Here is a 26,254-nt window from a genome sequence, read left to right as displayed (position 1 = left end):
ATTGCTTGAATGCGACCGAATTATCGAAGTAGACCCGGCACGTGATGCAAGGGGACGCGCCTCGCCTAAAGGTACTATACCATTTGCAACAGCAGCAAACTACCAGAGCTGCGTCGCAATCATTTGTCACACGTTCTCTCGGTTCATCTGCACAGGCCAGCCGCTGGTAAGAATCTCTGACAGAGGCTACCTCACACGAACTCTGGATACTCCTCGGCGGTCCACACCTTCCACACAAGTCTTTCCCCGCTGACTGTGCCGGTTCTCATCACATCCAACGCGGTGCTGGCCCTCTGCAGAAGCGAAGCACCCTCGATCTCTCGATACTTGTTGGGATCAAGGCTACCCGACGCGAGGAGAGCGGGTATGATATCAGGCAGGAGATGATCCTTCAGGAATGGATTCTGCTCGAAGATTAGTTTTGGAATGCGAACAAGTAAGTGCGAACCATACCGTCTCGAATGTATAGCTGACAATACTATGAACCTCGACGCCAGGCGCCCACGATACTTCTCCCTCGACATCAGCGGAAAGCTGCACACCGGCTGGGTCTGAAGGCGACCGAAGCACGACAGGAAGAACAGCTGCGATAATGGAGCCAGGAAGGCAGGCAATCTTGGCGAGATGCTGCAGTGACCCAGACTTGGAGCTCACACAATCGAAGGCGCGGATGGGTGCTGAGATTTTGCTCTTCTTCACAATGTCCAGAATAGATTCGACGACATTAGACTCGCGATAGTCGATAACGTGCTGGGCACCATATAGCTTGAGCTTCTCGTGGTGCTGCGGCGACGCGGTGGTGATGACATTCTTATAACCCCAGTGGTGGAGGAGCTGGATGGCGTACTGGCCGACCGAACTGCCTCCTCCCCAGATAATGATCGGACTCTCTGGATCTTTTGGTGAGAATCCCGAGGGGCGCGGCCAGGGGAGCTCGAGGTTCAACTTCCCTGTCAACGTGAAGTAGGCGGTACAAACATTAGTTGGCACCGTAGCGGCCGCGGGCATAGCTATGCCAGAGGGAACCTGGATTCTGCGTCAGATGTGGGTAGAGGAGACACAAAGTGAACGGGAATCATCACACCTTTCCGAACAGATGCTCTGGTGCCGTAACATACACCTGCTGCCCCTTCTCCTTCTCGTTGTGGAAGAAGAAACCGAAGACCTGATCCCCAGCCTGTAGGCGTTTGACCCCAGGGCCAGCTGCCACTACAGTGCCGACACCACTGTCGCCCAGGCTTTGAGGAAACTGAGCCATCAAGCCCGCGTCGACTTGGTAAACATCCAAAGGGGCAGATACCACCCATTCAATCCGGACACGGATTTCATTTTGTTGGAGCTCAGGTGTTGGGACTCGCTGAATGGTTAGCGGTTCTTTGACATTAGTCGCAATGAGAGCAGGGTGAGATGCCATCGTGCATGCAATGTTCAATTGAATATACCAAGAGCTGATGGGTAGAATTAGGAACACTGATAGGATTGTGACCTTATATACAACTTCCAGACCATTGTTCTTTGAAAATTGCCTCGATGTATTCAGTTTTATTCAAACGCCCCACCCGAGATAAATCAAAATAAGTGTGAACATCATCGATCCAGTTGAACCTTAACAGCTATCTCCAGCCCACTGAAGGTACGGTAGGCCGATGGGGATTATTTGGATTACAAATCACCTCAAGCTGGGCTTGATTAGCCTGGTGGGTGGCGAAAATGTTAAAGTTGACCTCCCATTCTCTCCTGTCACCAATCATTGTGTTGGAGTAAGCATCTGCATCTCATAATTCCAGAACGGAGTCGTCGTCTTTGACCATTCTTAACACCGGCGACTTAAACTCCAGCTGTGAGCGATCGGACGATAATTTTCACATTTGTTGGAGCCTTGGCAATGATGAATGCAGAATCCGGGATCAAGCGTCGGCATCATGTGCGACATGCGACCACAGCTGATGCACCCGAGGACGATTTGCTAGGGGTCACCGATCCGGTCCTGCGGCGACGCGTACAGAATCGTCTGAATCAAAGAGCCTACCGTGAGGCCTCCCCGCAATTTTCTTATCACCCCCGCTGCTGACAAAGGTTGATGGTTTACATTAAAGGTCAGCGTCAAAAACCGCGCAGTACGGAGGACAGATTGCCTTCGAATCGCAAAACAATTCGAGCCGCTGCCGGTGATGATCAATCCCGAGTTCAGACATTGCCTCACCGATCCAGCGACCACAACTCTATTTTCTATAACCTCCCCGAGGTGGATCCCACGCGATACACCTACGCCCCTCCCAATTTCCACACCCTGATGGTTGAATTTGAGAAACGCGCCCGAGCTGCCCACGCTATGGGTTCACCTCGGACAGATCTCCTCCTTAGTTTGAGTCGGCTTAACGTAATTCGCGCAGCGTACCAGAACGCGGTCATCGCCGGCATGACCGTTGACTGGATGTGTCGCGACGACGCGGTTTCAATTTTCAGCATGAGTGGCCCTCACTCACCGCAGTATACCTTAAGCGCGATTCCGGAGCGGCTGCGGCCGACCCCCGTGCAGCGAACAGTGCCGCATCACCCTTGGCTCGACATCTTCCCCTTCGAGCAAATGCGGGATAACCTGATCCGCGCGGGGGATTTGCTGGATGGTCATGGGTTCTGTCATGATCTAACCGCTTTCTGGGATACGCGGAGCAGCAGCGCAACCTTACTTGTCTGGGGGGATCCGTGGGATCCATCGAATTGGGAGGTTACGGAGGAGTTTGCGAGGAAGTGGGGGTACTTTCTTCGCGGATGTCCGGACATTCTTGTTTCGACGAATAAGTGGAGGGCTCAGAGAGATGAGAAGCCACTCGCTTGGCGGAGGGTGTTTGGTGATTATCTGGGGTAGGGGGACTATCTGAAAGTTATGGTTCCATCCAGCGACGGATAACCGTCTCGTGGATAGTCGGTGTTCTGCATCTCCGGATGGATAACTAATGGGTGCATACTTACATGGCCAATTATGGTCAGAAAGACGTGGTTTTGTTTCTGACACCATCAACTATCTGCTCTGTCAATTCATTTGCCAGGGGGTGCCATGGGAATACCTTCGCTCAGACCCACTCTAAAATCCGATGCTTACAGATTGAGTCTCATTGGTCCGACAGACCCCACTCTTTTACAGTCGGGCGGATCATCATGATGCAGCGCAAGTATACCTTATTTCACCGCTAATCTCCGTGACCTACTCCGAGGCTGTGAGTATATCATGTACCATGCTGGCAATACCATGCCATCTATTCAATAGTTCCCGCTACCTGGATCCTTACATCGAGTCATCCTTATCATGGCATACCAAAAAGCAGTCATCATCACCGCACCGCAACATGCACAACTGGTCCACGACCGGCCCATTCCCAAGTTGCGGGATGACTGCATCCTAGTCAAAACCATCAGTGTCGCCCTGAACCCCACCGACTGGAAACATATCGACTACCTCGCCAGCCCCGGGGTACTTGTCGGGTGCGACTACGCCGGCACCGTGGAGGACGTCGGCAAAGCTGTTAAGAAACCATTTGTCAAAGGCGATCGCATCTGTGGATTTGTACACGGATCCAATGCCGTGCAGCCAGAGGATGGGGCGTTCGCGGAATACATTGTCGTCAAGGGGGATCTCCAGTACAGGATCCCTGAGAGCATGTCCTTCGAAGAGGCGGCAACATTAGGCTTAGGAGCTATCACTGCCGCTCTGGGCCTCTACCAGAGCCTTCGCCTTTCACTACCCACGTCTCCAGCGCATGAGAAACTCCCGGTGTTGGTGTACGGAGGATCAACAGCGACCGGGACCTTGGCGATCCAGCTTGCCAAGCTATCGGGGTATACTGTTCTGACGACTTGTTCTCCTCGTCACGCCGATCGAGTGAAGTCCCTGGGTGCGGACGCGGTTTTCGACTACAACGATCCCGATGCCGCCAACGCAATCAGAAAGTATACCAACGACAGCCTTACTCTGGCTTTCGATACCGTGTCCGTCGAAAGCAGTGCCAGATTCTGCGATATGGCTCTTTCTTCGCAGGGGGGAGATTATAGCTCCCTGCTACCGATCGCAATTGAACGGGAGAATGTACGCGATCGAGCCACGATGGCCTACACTGCGTTCGGTGAGAGATTCATCTTTGGATCCAAAGAGATTCCTGCGCGGCCCGTCGATAGAGAATTTGCGGAAGCTTTTACGGCTATCTTCGAGGAGTTGCTGGCGAGCGGCAGGATCAAGCCCCATCCGGTTCGCGTTGGCGATGGCGGGCTAGATGGTGTTTTGGACGGGCTGCAGCTGTTGAGGGAAGGAAAGATTAGTGGCGAGAAGCTTGTTTACGATCTCACAAGAAACTGATTTTGGCTTCATCACAATACCCAGTATCTTATGTCAAAGTCTCTAATCCTCAGCACTAATTAAAACGAATCTTCATGGTGTATTCAAATCGACGACCAACCCTTGCTCCGCCTGTATGGTTATAAATAGGCCGTATTTGCTCTATTGCCTCATTTTCTGGTGTCTATATTGGGGTGTGATGTGGGATTGAACCTGTCTGATCAGAGCTATAGTCTTTGGGTGCGTTCTACATATGTACCGCTTTGCGATCGAAATACGGAAGGGATGGACCAAACTATGTAGGAAGTAACGGAAATCGAAATTTAGCTACCAGGATGTTGAAATAGACTGAGTTGACATCCGGCACACTTCTGCTTTCACCTGAAGTCGACATGATGACTTGCACAGGTCACTATTTCGCAAGTCTTTGAGGCTAGGTAAGCTCGGACTTGGACGAAGTGTGAACCCGATCGTAGTAGTACCAGTGCGTGGGGTATGTCGGGAGGGACGCAGCGAATCAGAGCCGAGATGTAAGCATTTCCGTGGCTGGAATTTCCGACACATCGGGAGAGGCTAATGACCGTGGACAATGGTGAAGTGAAATCATTTATAATGCCCATTTTTAGGGGGCATTTTGTACGTGGCATCCTGAGAGAGAGAAGCGGATGATAATTCTTTGCCCTTTAGAGTTTCAGTGTAAGTTTGGCAAATTTGCGCTTAATCACGGCGGCAACTTCCAATATTCGCAAATGTGGTTGTTGCTGGGTTCCAAGATGCGGTTCGGTTTGAGCGGTTGTGAGCACTTCCGGGTGTTCTGCTACTAGATTCCAACCCAAAAGCGGCCTCTCAACAACTTGTCTCGATGGTGTAGTTGGTTATCACGTGGGTCTCATACATCAGTATGACTCGGAAGATCACTTCTGGGCGATCCCAAGGCCGGGAGTTCGAACCTCCCTCGGGACAAATCTTTTTTGCTTTTTTCACCCTGTGCTTGGCCCCACCTGGCAAAGGATGGGAGTGTGGGACAGCCTCGAGTGCGAGGCGGGCTTCTGGAAGAATTCTTCATGGCGAGACCCACCGGCAAGGCCGGTCGTAACCGGACTTACCAACGCGGTCTCCGAGAATGATAACCATGATGTCAAATGCATTTGCCGACGAAATGGATATATTCTTCGCGAGTGCCCAAGAGCAAGCAATCTTGTGTTCCCGGATTCCCGATCTCGAATAGGTCAATCTAGTCCTACGCACGAGCAGTGTCCTCGAGTTAAACTCTTCTCTATCTGCACTCGACTATTCCCACCACTGCACTGCAATCCACTGACCACAATGGTCCGCGTCCTCATCACCGGCTCCGCCGACGGCTTCGGCCTGGAAGCGGCCCGCCAACTCGTCCAGCGCGGCCACACCGTCTACCTGCACGCGCGCAACCAAGACCGCGCAGACCACGCCCAAGCATCCTGTCCAGGCGCCGCGGGGGTCCTTATCGCCGACCTTAGCAATCTCGAAGCGACGCGCCACCTGGCCGAAGAAGCCAACGCCATCGGCACATTCGACGCGGTGATCCTCAACGCGGGGATGCTCTCCGGACCCTTCCGCAAAACCCCGGACACCGGCATCCCGGCCATGGTGTTTGTCAACGTGGTGGCGCCGTATATCCTCGCGTGCTTGCTGCATCGCCCGAAACGGTTGATCGTCATCTCCTCGCAGTTGCACCGCAGCGCGCGGAACACCGCCGTGGAGGATATTTTCTGGCGCAAGCGAGGCGAGCGCACCTTCCAGGATTTCCAGGCGTATTGTGATTCGAAGTTTCATGTTATGTTGGTTGCGAATGCGTTTGCGCGATTGTGGAAGGGGACGTCGAGTGTGGTCTCTGTGCATCCGGGGTGGGTGGCGACCAAGTTGGGGGGTGCGGGGGCGCCGGATCGGTTGGAGGATGGGGTCGAGACGTATGTTATGCTGGCCGAGGGGGAGTATGATCAGAGTATCACGGGGGCGTACTTTGAGCCTAAGAGGAAGCGCGGTAGTGCTCTTCCAGCGACGCAGGACGTTGGGCTCCAGGAGAAGGCTATTAGGGCCTGTGAGGAGGTCACGGGGTTGAAGATGCCGGCTTAGCGAGGCATTGGCTTCTCTGGCCTGCTGTTTGGAGATTGTATCATAACTTGTATACTTATAGAATAATCGAGATGTGGTGCGCTATGCCTCAATTGCCTTCACAGAAACCCTTTTTTGATTTGTGTGCTACCAATATGTAAAAAATCTGTTTTGAGGGCAATGTCGGTAGAAAACCTATTTAGGACTCGCCACGCACTTGAGGCCCTTGGAGTAAAGTGCTGGAATTGAGTCGTATTGCTGATTCACTCGAATGCTCTGAGAGTCCTGTGATAGTCTTAGAATAACCTAGGAGTAGCTGTCAAGACTGGAAGAGAAATTGGCCAAGTTGCACTAGAGTACTGTAATTCTTGATACCTAGTAGCTTGGCTGTGAGATTCGAGACGCCCGGCAGTCAGTGACTAAATATAGCATTGCAGCGCGGATCGTGTGAAATAGCCGCGGTCGATCCCATTTAGGAAGATGGTTGCACGAATCCGGCAGACTAATGCCGACCCCTGTCACAATCTTTGTTATTGTCATTGGGCCAATGCACCCTGCAAGTTAGGCGCACCTGCAGGCGATGTCTACTGCATTTGGCCAGCTGAAATGAGGGGTCCGTGGTAGCGCACGAAGATTCCTCCGCTTCCCCAGCCATCATCCATAGACCTTGAGTTCTTGTTGATCTTGTCCTACACGCGGAAGATTACCACATGGTGGCTCCCACGCCGCAATTAGCAGATAATCTGTCACATAATGAACACCTCAACAGCGCTGTTCAACAACTCCACAAACGCGGGGCTCCAGCTTGGCCAGAACAACGGCAGTGTTGAGTTCCACAATCATCACGGTAAACCCTTGCAGTCACACCAGTTTGACACTATGCTAATATCACTTGACCTGGTCGTTCTTCTTTGCTCTAGGACCATCGCAAGCCTCACGCAATGAAGCGTGTCTACGCGATCTTCGGATAAGCAATCCTCGGGACGACAAGACCAGGATCGAGGAGTTGAAAGGAGGAATACTCAAGGATTCATACTCATGGGTCCTACAAAACAATGAATTCCTGAGGTGGAGAGATAATGGCGGGCCCGATCGAGATGCCAACGACCGAATGCTGTGGATCCGCGCTGACCCCGGAAAAGGAAAGACCATGCTCCTTTGTGGCATCATTGACGAATTGACAAAGGAGTTGCCCGAGACGCATTGTCATATTTCTTCTGTCAACAGAGCGATGCTCGCCTGAACGATGCAACGTCCGTCTTGCGGGGCTTGATCTTTCTACTTGTGGATCAGCGGCCGAGTCTGCTCTCCTATATCCGGCCGCGCTATGACGTGGAAGGGAAAACGCTCTTCGAAGATACCAATGCTTGGTACGCTCTATCGAAAATGTTTCTCGAAATGTTGGAGGACCCAGAGTTAGAGACCACGTTGTTGATCATCGATGCTTTGGACGAGTGCAGCACCGGCCTGCCATTGCTGCTTGAGCTGGTGAAACGGTCAACGGGAAATCCTCGGGTCAAGTGGATTGTCTCGAGTCGGAACTGGCTTGATATTGAGAAGCAGTTGACGGCTACATATTGCTCTACTTTGTCTCTCGAGCTGAACGAGAATTCTGTCGCTGCCGCTGTGAAGACCTATATTCGGATCAAGGTGGACTTCCTCACCGCGCTGAATGGATACGACGAGAACACCAAAGACTTCATCCGAGAATATTTGACGTCAAACTCCAATGATACATTTCTATGGGTTGCCTTGGTCTGTGAGCGACTTGCCAGTACGTCGGCATGCGAAGTGGAAAATATTCTTACCTCCTTTCCGGCGAGTCTCGAAGATCTCTACAAGCGCATGATGCGCGATATTGAAATTTCAGAAAGTAGACAGCTGTGCCGAGTGATTCTCGCCACCGTCTGTACCGCATACCGGCCTCTGGAAGTTGAAGAGCTACCAGTACTTACCGATCTACCCTGACGATTCTCGACAGATCCTCGGATGATAACGCAGATTATCAAGCTCTGTGGCTCATTCTTATCTATTCGCGAAGACACCATTTACTTTGTCCATCAGTCTGCGAAGGATTTCTTGCTGACGTCCAAACTCATAATCCCAGCCGGTCATGAGATGGAACACAGTAGGATGTTGTCTCAGTCTATCAAGATGATGAACCAGACACTTCGACGTAACATATACAACATTCAGAATCCCGGGTGTCGAGTCGAGAACATCTGTCGTCCTACACCTGACCCCTTGACACAAGCACGTTACTGTTGCACATATTGGATTGATCATTTATTAAAAGCAGATCCTAGGAACACGGTGGACCTGTCTACAGATGGCCCGATTCAGCTCTTTCTGGAACTGAAACTATTTTACTGGCTCGAGGCTCTTAGCATTCTCGGGCAGTTTACTGGAGGCATTGGAGCTATCCTCATACTTGATAGCTTTCTGCAGGTATGCATACCCGGTGTAATAAAGAGAGGAAAGCTGACTATGGGCACTTTCTGTACTTTGTTTAGAAAGCAAAGTGCGCGAATAAATTGTCAAACCTTGTGAATGACATTTCCCGATACATGCGCGAGTTCAAGGTCCCGATTGAAACCAGCCCGCTCCAGGTCTATAGTTCAGCACTCATTTGGACCCCTAATCGGAGTCTGGTCAAAGCTCTTTACCAGCACGAAACACCCACGTGGATTACCAATATCCCCATGGTCGAGGAGAATTGGAGTCGTTGTATTCATACCATCGAGGGCAACGGCGAAAGGTTTACAGATATCGGCTGGTCACAGGACGGTGACCGGCTGCTATGTATGGCAACAGACCTTACTGTGAGCAGCTGGGATCCCGGAACTGGACAATATATTTCGAGCATCAAGCTGGAGAGACTTCCTAGCCGGTCCGAAAAGTATCACTTGTCCCGACACACAGGCCGCGTCGCTTCGGTCTTTGGGGATGGTTGCACCAAGATTCGTATTTGTGATGCTACCACCGGAAAGTGTATTCGCATACTCGACGACAAATCCTTGCACTCGCATCTGTTCGTACAGTGGCTTGCAGATGGAAAGCATCTTGTCTCGTACTCAGAGGGCGGATATCTACTGTGGGATGTTTCCAAATCTGCTGATGAAGGTAGGCAACGTGTAATCCTCGATGGTGGTTTACACATACAGTGCTGGTCTCACGATGGCTGTCTGTATATTTCGAAACCCCGGTCTTTCGACAATCACGACGACTTCCCCCACGCCATCCACGACAGTAGAACAGGAGTTTGTTTGAGGAAATTGGAATATAGTTGGCGGTCTGATCTCCATGCTGATTCATGGTCCCCCGATGGAAGTATGCTCGCCTTGAAATCGTTCGTCAGAGTGGACATCTGGGATTTGGCCACTGGGGGACCCGGACATGTGCTGGAAGGACACACTTCCTTGGCCGACAAAATTAGCTGGTCGCCCGATTCAACTAGATTCGCGACGTGTTTTCGTGATTCTAGAATTATGATCTGGGATCCAAAACTCGGAATATGCCTCTGGACGGTCGAATTCGACGGAACCTCCTCTGCCAACCACTTCTGCTGGGCTCCCGACGGAAATCGATTTGCATCCCACTCGGGTCACTTGATCAGGATCTGGGACACAACGCCAATCAGAGACTTCCCAGCTTTTACAGAGCATTCTGTTCAGGTGGCAGCAAGGCCTCACTCACGTCACCGCCGGGCTTTGGCGTACGTTCGATCCCAATTCACAAAGTTACGAAGAAAGGCCCTGGACCAAAAAGTCCCACGCTCACCAGCAAATTGTGGCTGGATCTTCTCGCTCCATTGGTCGCATGGTAGAGCTCGTGTCGCGTCATTAACCACCAAGGGTATTCTTGAGATTTGGAACACGGACACCGGTTACAGAGTTTGCGAAATCGAAGACCATGTTCCTCTTTTGCCGACAGTGGCCTGGTCATCAGATGGCAAACTAGGAACGTTTCACCGGGGGGTTCTGTGTGTATGGAATATTGTGTCAGGAAAGCGGGTTTTAGCTCTATCACATAATCCATATGGTGATGATAATTCCGGGTCCTTTGCCTGGTCGCCGGACGGGTGCCAACTAGCATCAGCCAAAGATGGAACCGTCAGGATTTGGGACTTCGCCACCGGACGATGCCTAAAGCAACTGCACCATTCTGATCTGCTCCAGACACTGGCCTGGTCTCGCGACGGACAGAAAGTCGCTTCAGTATCCCAGCGTGATGGTACAGTTAGAGTTTGGGATCTCGCCACGGAACAGTATCTTGAGCTCTGCGACCCGAACGGACAACACGATCACGCTTTTTCTCCCGATCGTCAATGGCATGTTACATGGTCTTATGACAACAGTCGCATCGCCTGGGGATATAACAACCATGGCTTTCTCTATGACGCAGCCAACGGAATGCATATCGGCTCCCTAGAAGTCTATGTCTCGAAACCCCGTGACTGGGATCAACCTTTACTAGACATATATGAGACCAGGCTCATATTCGATATTTGGGACCTTATCACATCTGGATCCCGCGGTGCTATCGGACAATCAGTTTGCAGCATCAGAATTCACGGGCTTGTCGAGAATAGTCTTGAGACGAGTTTGGGGGTCTTTGATTTGAAGGGTATCGGCTGTCTCCACGACGCTACCGAGAACAGCCCGTGGATACCAGTTGGGTATGGGATCTCCTTGGATAATTCTTGGATTACTTGGAACGGAGACAATTTGCTGTGGTTGCCCTGGCAATATCGACCGCGCAGTAAATCTGACATGCGCAATTCGGGGGCGAATGTGGCAATTGCTTGTCGTTCTGGTGGAGCCATCTTTCTCTCATTCGCGGAGAATCCACTTTCTTGAGTCCCCGTGGTGTCTATCTGCGCTTGGGTGCTCGCCAAGCCAGTAGAGGATCCGCCACAAGTGATTGACAATATAGCGTTGATGAGATTGAAGTCTCAATTTTTTCTTGTTTCGGAGCTCCTGTACAATCTTTGAAACGTTATTGTTGGCTCTGCAGAGTCTGAGAAGAGACATAAGCGTTTCGGCAATTGAGACCTCGTAGCTCTCCAAGTTCTTCTCCTAGGCTATCGTACAAAACCACGTTCTCCGGGAACAGCCAAAACGCAGCATTGACAGAAGATGTGTCATATATTCCAGTAGAGTATAGACTTGACCGTGTTGTGGATATTGGTATGTCTCGCAAGAGTACCTCCGTAGGCTAACACCTCCTTGAGAGTGCCGGGCAGCAGCAGTGCCTATTTTGATGAGGCCGCGCATACGGAAACCGATTCCGTGTCGAGTAACATTCCGTCATCCTCTTTGCTATAAGGCATTCTGAAGCAGGTCCGGAAATATCAGGAGCTACGAGGTCATTATGTGAGAGCGAGGCATGTTAAGTTCTAAGGGCCGTCGTCGCACCTTCTGCCGCCTGTTCTGTCGAAAAAATCAACTCCAAGGTTTCTTCATCCCCCCTTTCCTCCTGACACCCACCCCCTTTTTTCCCTGTCAGAAACAAGACCCCCACTAAGGCTTGCCCCTTTCTGCATCTCTCCTTCAGCTACAAACGCGATGCAAGATCCCTCGATCACAGCATGGAATACGCCCATGCCCATCCCCGCAACGATTGATCTCCACCGCGCGCAGCAGGCACACACGCGCAAATTCCTCGAGGAGAACGCCTGGCTCAACGTCCTCCCCATCTCTGCAAGCGACCTCCACGCTCTCCGTAGCATCCAAGGCCTCTACGAGGTTCGCATCGACAAGTGCCCATGGCTAGGCGCTAGTCTCCGCCTCTGGCTGCTATGGGACTACGATCGGCTCTGGGGGAGTTTTACATTCAGGCCCCTCGAGGGCGTCTTCCTGGTCGATCCAGCCTTTACGATCCAGCAGTGTGACCCGGCCACCGGCTTTAGTCCATCGTTGCCGGTTGAATGGATGGGCTGGGCCGAGGATGATGGCTGGGGTCGGGAGGAGACCAGCTGTATCCCTAGCGAGATGTGGATCAACCCCTGGACAAAGACACTCGAGGGTGAGTTTGGGTTCATGTAGGGATCCGGGTGGCCTGGTCCAGGGACGATGAGTTTCCGGGCCACGCGTTTGCCCGAGGCCGAGAATCCAGGTCCTCGTGATGTCAACTCTGTTGACGATATTGTATGGCAGTGGGATCGTCGTGGGCCGCCATATTATGAGCTGGAGAACATACGCCAGACGCTGTCGCTGGAAGAGCTGAGGGCGGAACTACGTAATCGGGATGACGCGCTGGCTCGGGCTCGTGAGGAGAGTCTGAATGAGGAGGCTGATGACGATGACGAATTATCACTTTTGTCCGCGTGCTTTTCGGTAAAGAGGGATCTGGCAATGGCTGTGTTCGACCGTAGTGGCAATAGTATACAGATTCATCTGCGGGTTCACACAAAGTACCATTGGGTCTGGGAAGAGTTTGACGGCGACTTCCGGACGATTTCCTTTGTGAATTTGCAGACTCGTGACAAATTTTCAGCCCTGACGAAATACTCTTGCATTGGCGAGGCTGAAGACAGCCACCTTGTATCTCTGCTAGCCGGGTTGCTGTCGGAAAGAAATACGCTTAGCGCCTACGTGTTCGACAAGCTTGGCAATAGCATGCCGATCCGCCTGTGGCGAGATGAGAAAGTTGTTGTCTCTGTAGAATTTGACGGGGACTTTGCGACGCTTTCTCTGATGAGGTGGAAGATTGACAGCGGTTCTGGGAAGTATTAGGATTTTTGATTGTTCTTCTGCTTTGGACGCGCTCGTTGTTGGCCAGGTCTGGTAGCCATCGTCCGATAGCCGTCAGACAGCCAGGGTCTGGCATCTTATTCCCCGGAGAAAAGGTCTGTTAGCTCTACATTGACGGATACCTCCTATGGGGCATCAATGCATCTCTTGCCTTCGGGTTTCACTCGTCCGTTGTGGAATGTTTTGTTCTTTCAGCTGCAAGTCATCGACCAGTATCGTCCACCCCTTGCCTCTTAAGTCACTTCGCTTTCGCCAGTGATTATAGTTCACTCAGTAAGCAATACTCGGCGCAAATGAGTGGCGACATCCTAATGCCCCATAAAGCGCCCATAGCATAGATAATCATATCCTCAGGCACAGGTGTCTGATGGCCCTTGTTCTTCTAGAGTCCAGGACGATTACCGACATCCCATGCACATTACAAGGAATCTAAGCTGCTCTGTGATTCAAACTCCTCCAGGGATTTCATCGGCAAACTCATTTTGCGGAGCCTTTTGCCCATACAATAGGACATTCCACCCAGTTCTTTGAGCTCCGTTCGTCTATCTAGAACTTTTCCTTTAAAGTCCTTTGTAACAATCTCTTCCGTTGTCCAGATCCCTAACAATCCATTCAAAACAAACCCAGCAACGGACGACCACCCTTATACAAACAATGGAAATCCCTCAGAGAATCGCCCTCCTCACGATATATTATGCCCTTCCATCTCCACAAAAAGTCTTTCCCCCTCCCAAGCAACTAGAGGTGACTCCCACCATACTCATCCTTCCGGAAAGCAGTATGAGAAGCCTCCCGCCCCTAGCTGCCCTGATCTTCACGGTTCAACCAGACTTATAACTTCGATCAAGTATGCCTTGATCTAGACTCTCAACAATGTATACGAGCGTTGGCGCATAAAGCCAACAGGCCATGCCTGCCCCACAACACACCAAACTCCGCGCCCAAAAGGTGAGTATATACAACTGGTCTTGGCTTCATGCTTAGCTACCATGGACCGAGCCAAGAGATACGCGGAAGTTGCTGGGAATCAAACAAACGAGATAAGAACCTCTCCCCGAGGGGGAAGCTGAGAGCTGTGTCTTGTCTCAATGGTTTGTTTTGCGGCGAGAAAAAGGTGGCCTGGAACGTTTGACGAACGTTCTAACAGCACAGATCGTATCCCCTTTCCATGTGGTCCTACTATGTCGGTTCGAGTTCCCGTTCGGTGGTTTGATTTGGTTTGGTGGGTGCATTTGGTGAGGAGCGAGAGAGAGAGAGGTCGGCTTTACGGATTCTGTAGAGCTGGGGGTTTGAGTTTGGATGGGTCGTGAGGGTCGCGGGGTTGTCTGGGATGGAGAGGTTTCTCGTGTGCTGTGCTCTGGGGGTGTGGGGATGGCGTGGGGTCGCCTCTTTTTGCGTTAGGTTGGTTTAGTGGTCTGGGGTGATTGTGGCTATCTGAGGATGAAGCACTGTTGAGAAGATATTTTTCTGCTGATAGGATTGCTGTGTGAGATCGACCTGAGATTGCGGCGGCGTATGCCCTGAAATAGCGATACAAAGCTGCTTCATCTGTTGCAAGATGTTGCGCATGCCGATTAAGCCTAGAATTATATGATTATAGCTCTAGTGACGATACCGATCGACTCACGCGTCTTTGTAAGAACTATGGCTATACTAAGTGTTGAGAACGCTTAGTAAGACTACCCTAACACTGTGATGAACGTAGATGTAGCACCATTATACGGGTCTAGACTACGACTCCTTTCTATGCAGCTTCCCGGAAGCACCAGCCATGTAGCCCGAGTGGGATTACTTGTTTCAGCCTGCCAACAATCCACAAGGAAAGTACCATATCAAGATGGAGATGGTGCGTGACATTCTCAATCCCCAGGTCCAGGGTAATAGATCCCGGTTACACAAAGCCACCAACTGGCAAAGCCATCTCTGGACTGACGAGACCTCAAACTTAGTGCGTTCATGTCATGCATGAACCCGTAACCTGATCTAATACCTGAACACACCGCCCGCGCCCTCAGCTATCTCCTTCATCTACACGACATCCATGTTCCAGGTGACCAGATTCACCGCCTGGATGTCCAGGTACTCGGGCGCAACCCGCACCGTCGCCTGAATCTCGTGGCCCTCGAACCCGCCCAGGAGCAGTGTCTGGTCGAGGATGGTGCGCTCGTCCGCGATGTAGACGTGGAACTCGCTGTTGACGGTGTTTTGAGCTTTCTCGGCGAGTAAGTGGACGACCTCGGTGGGTGTCATACCACGAAGGGGGAGACAAGCCCCTCATCGACGTGACCTTGTATGGTGGAGTGTCTGGTCAGCTGTTGGATGCGCTCGCGAAGTTGTCCGATGCGGCGAGGATGGAGTTCATGGTCTTTGATGTTCCTTTTTTTGAAGATCATGATTAGTTGACGTGTGTAATAGCAAATAAAGGATCAAGATGTTTACTAAGATGGGTATGTCTGCAGTGCAGACGATGGCGACGATCGCTTCTTCTTCTCCCATTTTGAACGGTCTCGGGTGATTGTCTTTTGCACTGATCAATGAATAGAAGTTGGCAAGGGATTTTTAATGAGTGTTCAAGGTTTAAGTGGATGAAAGGATGTCTCTACGGTTAACGATATGTCTCTTTGGGACACCCACGTTTGTGCGAGTAATTCTCAAGTAGACAGCCATCTGTTGGCAGCTCTCTTCAAGGAGCACGTTCGGAAGGATTGTGCCAGGAGGATCAGGCAACAGCAGGTTGTCATGCTCTGGCAATAAGCGACTCACCGGGTCTCCACATTCTTCTGTTGGCCGTCCTCACCAGGCTGCTTCTTACCTCCAAAAGCATATAGCAGCTAAGAGACTCTAGAAAAACAAAACTCCCTGGCTAGCGAGGTACTGTAACTGCAGTAGTAACTATGTTCAAGTCTTTTTCTACATGTAGATGTACCTACCCTAAACCCAAGAAGATCTATCAGTGATCTTAGTGGACACAAACCTCCATGCATTCCTTCGCCTTTCGCGGGAGATAATATCTTCACATTCTTTGCCACGAAAAAGATTGGAGGGCTAATATGCATGCTCTGCACATCGGAAGGAGTCCGGAACCCTCCGTCATTTTCGGTAACAATCTTGAATATAGCTTAACATGTCGCTCGATTTACTACAGTGATCATTGCAAAATAGCTGTCCAGCTCCTCTTGCCCACAGCCTATGCGCAAGAAAGAATCCTGAAACTACTGCGCTTCCCCCTCTCCGACCCCTGCATATGTTACACACCAGATAACATTTATCGCAAATGGTCCATTGCAGAGTCCACACAACAACCCAATATATACAGGGGCACAATCACACCTTGATAGGCAAACTCTTGAGCACCTCACCCGCCGCCTCCCGACACAGCTCGCCGACGGACATGCCGCCCACGAGCTTGAGCACCGGCATGTCCACCTCCAACTCCTTGAGGAACCACGACCGGATCTCCACGGCAATCAACGAGTCCACCCCCAGATTGATCAGCGGCTGACCGCGCTCGATCGACCCCTTGGCCGCCTGCAGCATCCGCTCCATCTTCCCGACGAACGCCTCCTGGATGACGCCGTCCACCGCCTCCAACGTGCCGGCCTCGGCGACCGCCTCCGCCAGCGGGACCTGCTTGGCCGTCGCTGCATCCCCCACCACCGCCTGGCTTTCCTCCTGTACAGTGTGCAGACTGAACCGCGGGTTCTCCGCCCAGAACGCCTTCCCCGCCTCCTCGCGGAGACTGTGTCGATGCAACCCCGTGATCATCTCCGGCGCATGGCCCCCGCCAAGGGTCGGGTGGCCGATGACGATCGCCTGCGCGAACATATCCCAGAACTCGGGCTCGGCGATCGGCATGTACTTGTACTGTCGGAGAGTCGTCTCGTACACCCCCGTGGTGCTGACGTACCCCACCCCCAGGACCATGCCGATGTGGAACACGGACGCGGCGAGCCCGCGCGCCCGCCGCTGCGCCGCGACGGTCGACATGAATAGGTTGGCCGCGACGTAGTTGCTCTGGCCCCGGTTGCCGACGATGCTGGCTAGCGAGGAGAACATGATGAAGAAGTCGAGCTTTTGGGAGTGGAAGAGCGTGTCCAGGTTCTTCGTGCCTTGGACCTTGGGGCCGAAGACGGTGGTGAAGTCGGTGTGTTTGAGTTCGCCGAAGGAGCGGTCGGAGAGCACCATGGCCGCGTTGGCGATGCCGGCGATGGGGGGCATGCTGGCCGTCATGGTCTGGTGGACGGTGGTGAGTGAGCCCATGTCGGCGACGTCGGCTTCGAAGAGTCGTACGTTGGCGCCTAGTTGGGAGAGGTCAGCTAGCCAGGTGGTCGAGATGCGCGTGCGGTTCCGGGTGGTTAGGGCTAGGTGGCGCGCGCCGTTGAGGACCATCCATCTGCACAGCGATTGGCCGAGGCCGCCGGTGCAGCCCACCAACAGGTAGGTTCTGTCGGGACGGAAGAGGAGGGCTGGGTTGATGGGGCGCGTGATGGTGGGGATGGTTGTGGAGGGGGAGAAAGAGACGATAGCGTGGTAGGGAGGAGTGGGTGTGTTGGCCAGCTCTGCAGCCGGGATTGTCTCGAGGGTGGCGTCGTCGGGCTGCTGCTGCGCCCAGGAGACAGCCCTTGGCAGTTGGGAGGTGTTCAAGTTGGCGGTGTTGGCGGTGCTGGTTCCAGGCGCGATGGCATCGCCATAACTCCGAACCTTACACTGCGCCGGGATAATACGCTCCCACTGCACGGAAGACTCGGCGAAGTCGACGAGGAGCTTGGTTGAGGGCGGGATCTGTGCGCGGATGCTGCGCTCGGAGGCATAGGCATGCGTGCGGACGTCAACCACCTTCACACCGGCTTCCGCAGCCTTGCTCCTCAGCACACGGCCCAGTTGCTCATCAGCCTGGTGGAGAACCAGTACATCCGACGATGACAAGCCATGCAGCCACTCATCAGCGACGAGCCCGAAGGCAACTGTCTGCAGCAGCGACGGGCTGGCGTTATCAGCCGCAAACACCATCTCCTCTGATACAGTGACCACCGAACCCACCGAGTTGGTGAATGCGACAACCTGGACATCAGGCTTGTTCACCAGGTTTCCAGACACCACACAAGCCGAGCCTTGATCCAGCTGCACCGCATTCACCAGCGCGTGCGTTGCCTTGACCTCCACCGCACCATCCTTCTCCACAACCGGCGGCAACGCAGGCGACAGCACATACCGATCCGCCTGCTTCACCAGCTCGAGCGTCTCCTCGGATGTCGTTGTGCCCTGCACAATCATCTTCCGCGCATTCAGCTGGTCGTTAAGTCGTTTATCCGGAACGATCCGCGGCACGAACCACTGTCCATTCTCGCGCACCAGCTCCGGCTCGCAGGTCCACAAGACGTTCTTGGTCGCCAGACGCGTCTGCGAGGCGAAGACCAACCGCACCAGCGCCTCCGCCACAGCCTTCGCGGCGCCTGCATCCACCGCGTCCTCGATGTCGAGGTGCTGGAACTGGATGTGCGGCTGCTCGGCCGCGATCGCACGACACAGCCCGATGGCCATGTTGCCGTAGGGGTTCTGCTCGCGGCACTGGCCGGACACCCAGAGCAGCTGCCTGCACTCGGGGAGGGCGCGTTGCAGCGCCTCCAACTTGCGCGGAGTAAAGTCCTCCAGCACAGGGCGATCGAAGTCCTCCAGCATCACCAACGAGGTGACCGCGACATCAGGCCGCACAAACAACCCTTCCAGATTCTCGACCAGCTGAACACCCCCCGCACCTCCGAGGGCCTCGACAACTTGCCCCGCCAGCCCCTTCTGGCCCCCAACAACCGTGACCGGCGGCAGCGTCCAGCCCGCGTTCAACGGCTCGCGCAGCACCCGCACATCCGCATCCACGGCCTGCGTCACCATAACCGAGGTCATATACTTGCGCTCGTCCACAAAATCATTCACCACATGATCGACGCCGGCGAACCCCGTCTCCTTGAGCAGAGCATCCCACTGCCCCACCGTGATCGTGGGCCCATACCGCCGGCCATCCTCGCCGCCCAACCACCACCCCGGCAGCCCCGCCATCATCAACTTGACCCTAACAATCTCACTCGTCACCTCCAACAACAACAAAAACCCGCCCGGCTTCAACAACCGCCGCACATTCTCCATCGTTCTACGCAGCGACTTGGTCGCGTGCAGCACATTCGACGCGACAATAACATCGAACCCACCCTCCTCAAACCCCTGGGCCCCAAGCTCCTTCTCCACATCCAACGCCCGGTAGCTCATCTTCCCGGCCCACCGCTCAAACTGCGCAGCGGCGGCCTCGAAGAACCCCGTCGAGATATCGGTGAACGTATACCTCTCAAACCTCCCGTCGAGGGCCTCGAGAATCCCCTTCGTGGCGCCGCCCGTCCCCGCCCCGATCTCCAGGATCCTCGCCCGCGGATACCGGTGCGCGATCTGCCCTGCCACCCGGCCCATGTACCCGTTCGCCCGGGCAAACCCCAGCCCGGACTTGTAGAACCGGTCCAGCGTGTCGTTCGCCACCATGTGCTCCAGCATCCAGGCTTCGCCGCGGACGACGGCGGGGAGGTGCTCGCCGACGGCGCGGATGAGTTCTAGGTCGACGGAGGAAGGGTACTGGGAGGCGAGGGCGAGGAGCTGGGGTTTCGTGTCGGTGGACCATTCGGCGCGGATGGTCGGGTGCTTGCCGGCGCCGATGAGCGGGAAGAGGTGGTCGATCCATTCGAAGATGCGCTGGTGGTGCCATTCCATGTGCGGGACCGCGGAGCGCGGGATGGTCGTGTTGAGGTGCCGGAGGTAGTAGTAGGCTAGGCGTTCGCTGAGGTCCACCAGGGCGAGGTCCGTGGGGGAGTCGGCTGAGCTGAGGGTGGAGAGCGGCGCCAGCCCGCTGGATACATCCACCTCCCACGCCGTCTGCGTGTACAGCTCTTTGTAGTCTCTTGGGCCCGGCGGCGTCAGGCTCGAGCACCGCAGCCCCTGCAGCTGGATGAGGCCCGCGTTGGTGGGGTTGGGGCTGGTCAGGTCCAGGTCCGCGATGATGGTCGTCCCCGACGAGTGGGTGATGCACGCGTCGACCGTGAGCTGGGCGCTGGCCTGCACGATGTCGCGGTTGACGATCCGCAGACTCTGCAGACCTGTCGGCACGAACGGCGCGCGCAGGCTCCCGTCCTCCGGCCAGCAGTAGGCTGCGAACAGCGTCTGGAAGGCCGCGTCCAGAACAGCCGGGTGGATGGGCACGCCCAGCTCCGCGGCCGGGATCTGCGTAACAGTCGCCATGGCCGTCCCGGATCGGCGCTGTACGTTGTCCAGTCCCCGGAAGGGGCCCGTGTAGTGCAGCCCGATGGCTGTGAGGGCCTCGTAGAACCGGTCTGTTTTCACCTCGTGAAACACCCCGGTCGGCGGGTTGCGCGGGGGGAGGAGGTCGTCCGCGTCCGCGGCCGCGGCCGAGCCCAGGACGACACGCACGGTGCCGCGCGCGTTGCTGCGCCACGAGGACTTGCCGGACCCCGCGGTGCGGGCGTAGCACGCCCACTGCGCCGTCTTGGTCGCGGATTTGGAGTGGCCCGGGGACGGCACGAGGGTGAACTGCACCTCCACCCCCTTGCCGTCCTCGGGCAGCGGGATGGCGTTGGCGATCTCCACGTCGCACAGCTCCAGCACCTGCACGCTCTGGCCCTCGCCCACCAGGCTGTGGGCCGCCTCCATCGCCATCACCAGATACGCGGCCGCGGGGTAGATGACCTGCCCCTCGACCTTGTGGCCCTCCAGCCAGGGCAGCTCCTGCGTGCGGAGCGTGATCGCCCACCGCATCTCCTGGTCGAGATCCTCGCTCGACCGCACCCCTAGCAGCGGGTGCCGCGGGGGCCGCGACCGGAAGTTGGCGGACTTGGTGGACTCGCGCCAGAAGGACTGGCGGTGGTCCCAGCTGTACCGCGGCAGGTCGGGCACCCACTGCGGGAGGGCGTCGGTAAAGGCCAAGGTGTAGGCCGCGAAGTCGACCGCCTTGGCCCCGAGATGCGTCCACAAGAACCCCAGCGTCTCGCTGAGGGCCTCGAGGTCGTGCTGTCCGCGACTCAGGGTCCCGCTGTAGGGGAGCGGTGCCGCACCCGATGCTGCTGCTGCTGCTGCTGCTGCTGCCACCTGCTTAGCGGTCTGGGTGAAGGGGCCCTTGAGGGCGGGATGCGCGCCGATCTCGACCGCCACGTCGCACACCTCCTCCTCACTGAGGGCCATCTCCACGGCGGTGGAGAACATCACCGGACTGACCATGTTGTCGTTCCAGTACTCCCCCGTCAGCGCGTCGACGCGGTATCCCTCCATCCGCGCGCCGTGCACACTGGACACCCACACACAGCCCTCCCGCGCCTGCTGGGGGGCGATCTCACACGCCGCCAGGGAGTCGAGGTAGGGCTCGGAGCACGGGATCATGTGCGCGGAGTGGTACGCGGTATCGACGCGCAGCGGTCGCGCAAAGACGCCCCGCGATTCCAGAATCGCCTTCGCCTCGGCGATTGCATCCTCATCCCCGGATAGCGTCACGCTGCTGGGCGCATTACTGGCCGCCACCTCGATCCGTTCGGCAAAGCTCTCCTCGCAGAACTCCGTCGCCTCGTCGTACGACATCCCCACCGCCATCATCGCGCCGCGTTGGCCGTTCGGCCCGCGCGCCAGCGCCGCGTGCACCCCGCGGTAGTACGCGATGCGGATCGCCTCCGCCGCTGTAATCATGCCCGCGGCGTACGCGGCGGCGATCTCGCCGCTGGAGTGGCCGACCACGACGCTGGGGGTGAGCCCGGCTTGGCGGAGGAGGTCCACCAGGAGGATCTGCACGGCCGTGCAGAGGGGCTGCGCCACGCTGGCTGCGGCGAGACGCGATGTGTCTTTGTCGGCGAGGATTTCGGTGGACAGAGACCAGTCGGGCCCGTCGGGGAGGGCGTCTAGGGCGGATTGCAGGGTGGAGAGGGTTTGCTGGGCGAGCGGGGAGCCGCGCAGGATCTCCCGGCCCATCGTCGGCCATTGCGCGCCTTGGCCCGTGAAGACGGCCAGGATCCGTGGCTTCGCAGGTTTCTTGTCGACGCGGGTTCCGAGGGTGGAGTCGCTGGCGACGGCTTTGGAGAGGGCTGTGCTGAGGGTTTCTCGGTCGGGGGCCGAGAAGGTGGCGCGCACGGGGTGCTGCGAGCGCCGGGTCTGGAGGGTGTAGAGGATGTCGTGGATGGAGGTGTCGGTGGTGGAGAGGAATGTGTGGAAAGCTTCGATTTGCCCGCGCAGCGAGGTCTCCGAGTTGGCGGAGAGGACTAGGGGTGTGCAGAGGGAGGATGTAGAAGTTGACGGACGTCGATGTGGGTTGTCGTACGACTCGATGATAGCGTGCGCATTGGTTCCGCCGAAGCCTGGTTACATTAGCACGTTTTATCCTGTTGCACACTCGAAGAAACGCACCGAAAGAGTTCACACTCGCGCGACGCGGCTCTCCCTCCCGCACCTGCGGCCATGGAATCGTCTCCGTCGGAACAGCGAGGCGGTGGTAGAACGGCTGGATCTCCGGGTTCAGCGACTCGAACAGCATGTTGGGAGGAATTTCCCCGCGCCGGACAGCTTCGACGGCCTTGACCAGCCCCGCCAGGCCAGCTGTGCCCTCGAGATGGCCGACCGCCGTCTTCACCGACCCGACGTACAGCGGCGTCCCTGCCTGTTCGCTGGACGCGGCAAAGAATGCATTGTAGATCGCACGCGCCTCGATAGGGTCTCCGGCCGGGGTGCCCGTCCCGTGGGCCTCGAAGTACTGACACCGCTGGGAGTCGATGTCCAGCCCGGCGCGTGCATACGTCTGCCGAATTAACGCCGTCTGTGAGTCTGCTCCGGGGAGGGTGATTCCGTTCGTCCCTGTACTTCCATTAGCCTTCTGGAACAAGGCTTCCCACTAAACCGCAATGCAAAGGCCGAGAATAAGACGTCCCGGGGGAGAACCCCCGGACCCCCCTTTCTTTCAACTTCCTGGCTACACTCAGTCCTCAGTCTTGGGATAGCCACGTCCCGGGGGGTCTCCGGGCCCCCGTTCTTTTCAGCTTTAAACCCGCATTCTAGGACTGGGGTCGAGTGTAACCAGGAAGCTGAAAAGAAGGGGGGTCCGGGGGTTCTCCCCCGGGAAGCCTTATCCCCGGACCACCCTTACAAACAAAAAGAACAAAGCTATGGGGAGGGAAAGAAGGGTACTCACGTCCATCGGAGTTGACGCCGGTCTCGCGGATAACGCCATGGACATAATCGCCGTCCGCGACCGCCTGGCTCAGCGTCTTAAGCATGACGGCGGCAAAGCCCTCGCCGCGGGCGTAGCCGTCGGCGGCGGCGTCCCACATGCGGCTGCGGCCGGTGGGCGAGAGCATGTGCAGCTTGGACTCGGAGATCATCATCTCGGGGCCGAGGATGAGGTTGGCGCCGGCGGCGCAGGCGAGGGCGGAGCGGCCCTGGCGGAGGGCCTGGACGGCCTCGTGGACGGCAACCAGGCTGGACGAGCAGGCGGTGTCGATGGTCATGGAGGGGCCCGTCCAGTCGAAGAAGTACGAGATGCGGTTCGACAGGATGCTCCGCGCGGTGCCGGTGGCCATGTACTTGGGCATGTCCTCCGGGTCGCGCAGCAGCAGCTCGTGGTAGTCGCCCGTCATTACGCCCACATACACGGCGGTGTCGGAGCCGTGCAGCTCGTCCATCACCCCGCCCGCCGACTCCAGCGCCTCGTACACCGTCTCCAGCAGCAGGCGCTGCTGCGGGTCCATCGCCTCGGCCTCGAGCGCGTTCGTCTTGAAGAACGCCGCGTCGAACTGCCGGATGTCCTCGTCCAGCGTGTAGGCCTCGCGCACGTTGAGGCAGCCCGCCCGCTCGCCGTCCCGGTCGTAGAAGGCGTCGACGTCGAACCGCTCGGTCGGGATGCGGCGCTGCACGTCGCGCTTGGCGCAGAGAAGATCCCATAGCTTGCTGGGGGTGTTGGCCCCGCCCGGGAAGCGGCACCCCATGCCCACGATGGCGATGGGCTCGGGGGTGCCGGTGCTGGTGCTGCTGGTGGTGGTGGTGGTGGTGGCGGAGTGGGGGAGCGTCATGGTGTGTGCGAGTGTGTGTCTAGTTGTTGAAAAGAAAGACAAAGAATGAAAGGGGAATGTCGTTGAGGGTGAGGTATAGATATATCACAGTCTATCTGGTTCTGTTCTCTGTCGTCCGACCCAAGACAACCCATTTTATGAAGTATACGTATACGTATACAATTCCCTCCAATCCTCCCGGTCGGCGCCAACAAAGTCGCCGACCAGCCGAACTCCCCTTCCCGGCCAGCCTTGCCCGCCTCTTAACCCCCCATCTCAACTTCCCACCTCTTGCAGCATCCTTCTCATCCAGACAACTACCGCAATGTTCAAATTCTACCCATCCGACTTCTTCCACTTCGAGTTCCTCCGAGTGCTGGCCAGCGCGCCCGCCGGCGGGGCCGAGACAGGCGAGTGCCTGGCGGTGCTCCCGCAAGTGGCAGACGGGGACGCCGAGGCGTGGTACCGGGCGTGGACGGCGCAGGCGCAGCAGGCGCGGGGGCTGGGCGACGAGGCGCTCGTCTCCGGGGACACGCTCGCCGCCTCGGGGGCCTACCTGCGCGCCAGCAACTACTTCCGCGCCAGCGAGTTCTTCCTGCACACCCGGCCGGACGACCCGCGCTTGCTGGCGGCGATCGAGCATAGTGTCGCCGTGTTCGACAAGGGGGTGGATCTGCTGGATACATGCACGGTGGCGCGGGTGGAGATTCCGTACGAGGAGGAGAAGGGGGCTGCGCCGCTGCCGGGCAGGTTGTATCTCCCTCGGTCGGGTGCCGCGCAAGCAGGCCAAGGCCAACGCCAAGGCAAAGGCAAGCTGCCGCTCCTCATCATGACCGGTGGGTTCGACTCGACGCAGGAGGAACTGTACTTCTTCGGGCCGGCGGCTGCACTTCCGCGCGGCTACGCGGTGCTCACCTTCGAGGGACCGGGCCAGGGCATCTGCCTCCGCCGCGACGGGCTGCGGCTGCGCCCGGACTGGGAGCACGTGACGACCAAAGTGCTGGATGTGGTGGAGAGCCAGCTGGCTAAGGACTATCCGATCGACTTGGAGAGGGTGGCAGTGGTCGGCGCCTCGCTGGGCGGGTATTTTGCTCTGCGGGCGGCGGCGGACCCGCGCGTGCGGGCGTGCGTCTCGTGCGATGCGTGCTACGATCTCTTCGACGTGACGCGCAGTCGCATGCCCGGGTGGTTTATCAATGGGTGGCTGGGCGGGCGGCTCAGCGACGGGTTCTTCAACTGGGTGGTCAATAGACTGGCCGGGTGGAGTTTCCAGCTGCGATGGGAGTTCGGCCACAGCATGTGGGTGTATGGGGTGGAGACGCCGGCGGAGGTGATGCGCTGCATGCAGCAGTACCACGCCAGGGGATTTTTGCAGAAGGTCAAGTGCAGTACGTTTGTGACGGGGGCGGCGGATACATTCTACTTTACGCCAAAGCAGAATACGGAGCCGATCTTCGAGGCGCTGGGGCATCTCCCGCCGCAGAAGAGGCGGTTGTGGGTCGGGAAGGGGGTCGAGGGGGGTGGGCTGCAGGCCAAGATCGGGGCGTGGGCGGTGTTTCACCAGAAGATGTTTGCCTGGTTGGATGAGCAGTTTGAGATCAAGCGGGGGACTGTGTCTAGATAGTGGTTCGGTGCGTTTGTGACGGTGGTGGAAAGTAGCCGATTGTCCTTCGGAGCTTTCAGCCTCTATGTCCCAGATTACGAAATTTATTTCTAGTGTTAAGTCTTCTGTCGCATAACATCTTTTGACTTAGCTCTAATCACTGCAGATATTCTTAAATTCATTGCAAAGCCTTTTAGCTCCCCCAGTACTAGTAATCTCACTTCCTTCGGAGGCAGCGAGTTTCAACCAGCAGGTATATAATCCCGCCGCGTCTCCGCCGACTGCGCCCACTCCAAACTTCCAACCACCAACCAACCATCCAGCACAACAATGGCACCCATCGGCTGTCTGTACACATACATGCCCAACGCGCGGGTTCTGAAGGTGACTCCTCAACCCCCTT

The 26,254-nt window shown here is 56.2% G+C and overlaps 11 protein-coding genes and 1 non-coding gene across 12 annotated transcripts in view; 8 read left to right on the top strand and 4 right to left on the bottom strand.

Moving 5' to 3' along the window:
- Positions 1-34: 34 nt before the first annotated feature.
- Positions 35-1,438, bottom strand: BO95DRAFT_504121 (zinc-binding alcohol dehydrogenase family protein). Its single transcript, XM_025591113.1, has 3 exons — positions 1,085-1,438; positions 454-1,026; positions 35-404 (listed from the first exon to the last, which is right to left on the bottom strand). The coding sequence occupies exons 1-3, from the start codon at positions 1,412-1,414 to the stop codon at positions 192-194; spliced, it is 1,116 nt and encodes a 371-aa protein (XP_025439063.1). The 5' UTR covers positions 1,415-1,438; the 3' UTR covers positions 35-191.
- A 450-nt stretch (positions 1,439-1,888) lies between these two features.
- BO95DRAFT_455778 (bZIP transcription factor) lies at positions 1,889-2,869 on the top strand (the record flags this gene model as incomplete). The annotated part of the gene is made up of 2 exons (XM_025588365.1): positions 1,889-2,030; positions 2,097-2,869. 2 exons carry the CDS (start codon positions 1,889-1,891, stop codon positions 2,867-2,869), a joined length of 915 nt encoding a protein of 304 aa, XP_025439062.1.
- Positions 2,870-3,088: 219 nt separating this feature from the next.
- Positions 3,089-4,404, top strand: BO95DRAFT_234752 (zinc-binding alcohol dehydrogenase family protein). Its single transcript, XM_025581298.1, has one exon. The coding sequence runs from the start codon at positions 3,308-3,310 to the stop codon at positions 4,349-4,351; it is 1,044 nt and encodes a 347-aa protein (XP_025439061.1). The 5' UTR covers positions 3,089-3,307; the 3' UTR covers positions 4,352-4,404.
- A 782-nt stretch (positions 4,405-5,186) lies between these two features.
- On the top strand, positions 5,187-5,293 carry BO95DRAFT_t248. Its single transcript has one exon. It is a non-coding gene; the product is annotated as a tRNA-Met (tRNA).
- A 363-nt stretch (positions 5,294-5,656) lies between these two features.
- BO95DRAFT_466816 (putative short chain dehydrogenase) lies at positions 5,657-6,442 on the top strand (the record flags this gene model as incomplete). The annotated part of the gene is made up of 1 exon (XM_025589246.1): positions 5,657-6,442. The coding sequence occupies one exon, from the start codon at positions 5,657-5,659 to the stop codon at positions 6,440-6,442; it is 786 nt and encodes a 261-aa protein (XP_025439060.1).
- A 732-nt stretch (positions 6,443-7,174) lies between these two features.
- Positions 7,175-9,395, top strand: BO95DRAFT_455775 (uncharacterized protein; the record flags this gene model as incomplete). The annotated part of the gene is made up of 6 exons (XM_025588364.1): positions 7,175-7,268; positions 7,369-7,609; positions 7,651-8,368; positions 8,423-8,869; positions 8,935-9,311; positions 9,344-9,395. The coding sequence occupies 6 exons, from the start codon at positions 7,175-7,177 to the stop codon at positions 9,393-9,395; spliced, it is 1,929 nt and encodes a 642-aa protein (XP_025439059.1).
- A 577-nt stretch (positions 9,396-9,972) lies between these two features.
- BO95DRAFT_234743 (uncharacterized protein) lies at positions 9,973-10,406 on the bottom strand. Its single transcript, XM_025581297.1, has 2 exons — positions 10,118-10,406; positions 9,973-10,040 (listed from the first exon to the last, which is right to left on the bottom strand). The coding sequence occupies exon 1, from the start codon at positions 10,364-10,366 to the stop codon at positions 10,154-10,156; it is 213 nt and encodes a 70-aa protein (XP_025439058.1). The 5' UTR covers positions 10,367-10,406; the 3' UTR covers positions 9,973-10,040; positions 10,118-10,153.
- Positions 10,407-11,988: 1,582 nt separating this feature from the next.
- Positions 11,989-12,468, top strand: BO95DRAFT_466814 (uncharacterized protein; the record flags this gene model as incomplete). The annotated part of the gene is made up of 1 exon (XM_025589245.1): positions 11,989-12,468. One exon carries the CDS (start codon positions 11,989-11,991, stop codon positions 12,466-12,468), a length of 480 nt encoding a protein of 159 aa, XP_025439057.1.
- A 27-nt stretch (positions 12,469-12,495) lies between these two features.
- BO95DRAFT_466813 (uncharacterized protein) lies at positions 12,496-13,158 on the top strand (the record flags this gene model as incomplete). Its single annotated transcript, XM_025589244.1, has 1 exon — positions 12,496-13,158. The coding sequence occupies one exon, from the start codon at positions 12,496-12,498 to the stop codon at positions 13,156-13,158; it is 663 nt and encodes a 220-aa protein (XP_025439056.1).
- A 2,046-nt stretch (positions 13,159-15,204) lies between these two features.
- On the bottom strand, positions 15,205-15,569 carry BO95DRAFT_466812 (uncharacterized protein; the record flags this gene model as incomplete). Its single annotated transcript, XM_025589243.1, has 2 exons — positions 15,205-15,390; positions 15,429-15,569. 2 exons carry the CDS (start codon positions 15,567-15,569, stop codon positions 15,205-15,207), a joined length of 327 nt encoding a protein of 108 aa, XP_025439055.1.
- A 910-nt stretch (positions 15,570-16,479) lies between these two features.
- On the bottom strand, positions 16,480-24,269 carry BO95DRAFT_420528 (ketoacyl-synt-domain-containing protein; the record flags this gene model as incomplete). Its single annotated transcript, XM_025584533.1, has 3 exons — positions 16,480-22,565; positions 22,615-23,058; positions 23,393-24,269. 3 exons carry the CDS (start codon positions 24,267-24,269, stop codon positions 16,501-16,503), a joined length of 7,386 nt encoding a protein of 2,461 aa, XP_025439054.1. The 3' UTR covers positions 16,480-16,500.
- Positions 24,270-24,573: 304 nt separating this feature from the next.
- The window catches only part of psoB (hydrolase psoB), a gene marked incomplete at both ends in the record, with an annotated part of 2,439 nt that continues 758 nt past the window's right edge, over positions 24,574-26,254 (top strand). The window contains one exon of the mRNA XM_025589885.1: positions 24,574-25,860. Coding sequence (XP_025439053.1) covers positions 24,574-25,860 — 1,287 coding nt within the window. The remainder of the gene's footprint in view (positions 25,861-26,254) is intronic.

The sequence above is a fragment of the Aspergillus brunneoviolaceus genome (genome assembly GCF_003184695.1).
Source record: "Aspergillus brunneoviolaceus CBS 621.78 unplaced genomic scaffold BO95scaffold_64, whole genome shotgun sequence".
NCBI lineage: Eukaryota > Fungi > Ascomycota > Eurotiomycetes > Eurotiales > Aspergillaceae > Aspergillus > Aspergillus brunneoviolaceus.
This window is presented reverse-complemented; position numbering and strand designations above follow the sequence as displayed.